The sequence below is a fragment of the Trypanosoma equiperdum genome (genome assembly GCF_001457755.1).
Source record: "Trypanosoma equiperdum strain OVI genome assembly, contig: ctg_783, whole genome shotgun sequence".
NCBI classification, from domain to species: Eukaryota; Euglenozoa; class Kinetoplastea; order Trypanosomatida; family Trypanosomatidae; genus Trypanosoma; species Trypanosoma equiperdum.
Window position 1 is genome coordinate 1 of NW_027124735.1, and position 3,074 is coordinate 3,074.

Consider the following 3,074-nt stretch of genomic DNA (forward strand, 5'->3'; position numbering starts at 1 on the left):
AATAATAATGATAATAGTAATGATAAAAATAGGAGAGTATTGTGAGTCTGTGTATATACGACTAATATTATAATAAGAATTGTTGTAACTTATAAGTAATTGCCACAAGGACACCACTTGCGCCAATCTACAAGTTAGAATGGCAGTAAGAAACTTATATCAATAACAAAAGGGAGGAAAAAGATTGGAAGAGAAGCAGAATATGCCACAACTCGACCACTGCAAAGCCACTTACGCCCATAATAAGCAAGGCACCGATGCCAGCCGACAATAGTGCAGAGAGAACGAACAGTGTGTGAAAGAATTAGAGAATCCACAGCAAGCATAGGCAAAAAACACCAACACAAACCATATTATAGCACCGTTGGCAGCCTGAATTCAAGAGGTCTTTTGATACTGTATTATTTTCATTTAAAATTTCATGACGTACATGCAAGAATCTGGGCAAAAAGGACAGGCTCATAAAATCCGTACAAACGGACTCGACGAGCGTCGGCCGGCGCACAGACGCCAACAGGTAACAACAAAACACGGCACAACCAGGTGACGCCCAAACCCACCCTTCGCTAAATGCCAAAGCCAATACTACATTAAAAAGACTAGCAGCAGCCGTAAAACATCACCCAAAAATCACGAAAAAACATCATTGAAATCCGTCACTGCATCAGAATGTAGGGTAGAAGCAGTGATACTTGACTGCTTCTGCAAATAGATGTATTTACATTAATCATATAGAAGTAATCATTTACTTTTTCCTAGAATGAATCATACAAAAGTTTAGAAAGTGTGGCTAAAATAATGATTTTGAAGATTCGATATCTTGTGGAATTAATGCTTTTCTATTCGACTTATTAATAGCAAGCAGTAAACAGTAGTGAAGAGTAATTTTTCAGAAGTATGACATCACTATTACCACTTTATGTGTTGAGAAGCTAAAAGAAAGCAATAATAGCAGCGACAGTTGTGGTTGATATAAGAAGTTAGGTTGCATTAGAAGACCAGTTGACTTAAATAAAAAAGAAATACAAGATTTTTACTATTAGAAACTCTGGCGTACAAAAAGCATCTGCGGATAAAAATTATTAGCAAGACAAACGGCACTATTTGAGGCTGATCTTGCTGGAAGTTGAGCAGCTGCCAGAACCCAAAACTTCACCAGAAACTGACAACGCTGAAAGAATATGAGGAAGAACACAACCATCTTCAAACAGCAGTGGCGAAGGACAACTGCGCAATAGCAGAAGAGCTGAAACTTAGAGCCTTGCTGACAAAACATCTTGGCCAGCGGCAGTACCGGACCTAGCAGAGAAACCATAGAATAAGTATGAGCCCATATATCGCAACACTTCCAGGCTGCACACAAACTAAACAAATTCCAAGCTAGTACGACCACAGGGCAAATGGCTTTATATATCACAGCAATATTTTGATGTTCTAAGTAGCGTGAATACTACAGACAACAACAGAGCGATTTTTGATATATATATATATATATACACAGATTTTCAGCGATATTAACTTACATTTTTACAGACTGCACTAACTTGAACACCGAGCGCACTATAATCACAACAGCAGCGCGTGCCTTTGCTAGGTTTACTAGTGAAAAAAACACTACAATACAAAAACTTCATAATCTCCATAACCAGGTCCAAAAACGAGGGATTTTTAGACATTGAAACAGAGCAAACTACAATGAGGAGGCACCTAATCGCAGCACTGGCAATAATAAGCTGCGCACCGGCACGACTAGGTTCAGCAGAGGCTCAAAAACTGAAAGCGTGCGACAGCGGCTGTACCTGCGCAAAGCGGCTACAAGACAGGCTGGAACTGTACACAGTTCCATTCGAACAAGCAGAGGAGTGGCTCGCGGGAGCAACTCTTGATCTCTTGAAGCTTGTCACGGCGACGCAGCTAGGCACAGAAACGTTCAAGAGGCAAGCGATACCCATCCTAGCTGCAGGGGCCGAAATAATAACAGCATGTCAAGACAGCTTGAACACGGCAAGGCCATTGATTCGAACAGCTAGACAGACAGTGGCGGGAGCCATAGCCAAATATCAAGCGGCACAGCATTTGCTAAATTCGCCCAGCAAACTTTACATAACAACAGACGCAAACGGCTACATCACAGCAGCGCAGATGACACAAAAATCAATAGGCAAGATATCCCAAGCAAGCTGCCCGGAACAGGATTCACAGCAAAGGATAACAATGGAACAAGAAAAACTGGAAGACGAGCCGCCGAAGGTCCTGACACATGCAAAGCTCGAAGCCGTATGTCAAGCCTCAGGCGGCACCGGCTGCCACGCAGCCGCCATAGGCAACAATGGGCAGCTAAACCTGGACCTATCTTACAACAGCGGCAGCAGCCCGCCTCAAGCCTGGACAACGAACGCGCAGGCAAAAGGAGTAGCAGCGGTCAACGAAGTGGACTTAATGGCAGACAACAACACGCAGGCGCACAAAGCAATAGACAAGCTCCGCAAACAGACATACACAACAACGTGCACCAAGAGCATACGAAGATTTTCAGACATTAGCAGCGCTAGCAACTTTAAACTGGCGGTACTGAAGGCCTTAAGCAAAAAATATGCGGCGAACAAAATAACGAGCGGGGATGACCAAGCAGTTAAAGACGCGGAAGAAGCGGCCTACGGCAAAGGCGGCGAACATTTTGAGCGCAATGTCTGGGAAGAACTAAACAAAATCACAGCGCCACGAGCAGATGGCGATAATGAAAAGTACGACAAAGTAGCGACCCTCAACACCATAAGTTCAGTAGGCGACGCTTTAGCACGCATCCTTACTAAAGAACTAGAAAGGGAGCAGCAAAAGCAAAATGACGCCCCAAAAGTTGATGACACAAAAGACAAAAAATGCATTGGAAAAAAGGGAGATGATTGCACCGGAGAATGCGAACTGGTAGACGGAGTTTGCAAACCCAAAAAGAAAGGGGAGGAAGAAAACAAAGAAAAAGATGACAAGAAAGAGGAGAAATGTGCAGGAAAAGACGAAAAAACATGCGGCACCACTCAGGGCTGCAAATGGGAAGGAAAAGAATGCAAAGATTC

At 43.3% G+C, this 3,074-nt stretch overlaps 1 pseudogene across 1 annotated transcript; it reads left to right on the forward strand.

Moving 5' to 3' along the window:
* The first annotated feature begins 1,713 nt into the window (after window positions 1–1,713).
* TEOVI_000367100:pseudogene lies at window positions 1,714–3,072 on the forward strand (annotated as a pseudogene). Its single transcript has one exon. A coding segment is annotated over exon 1 (1,359 nt).
* Window positions 3,073–3,074: the final 2 nt, after the last annotated feature.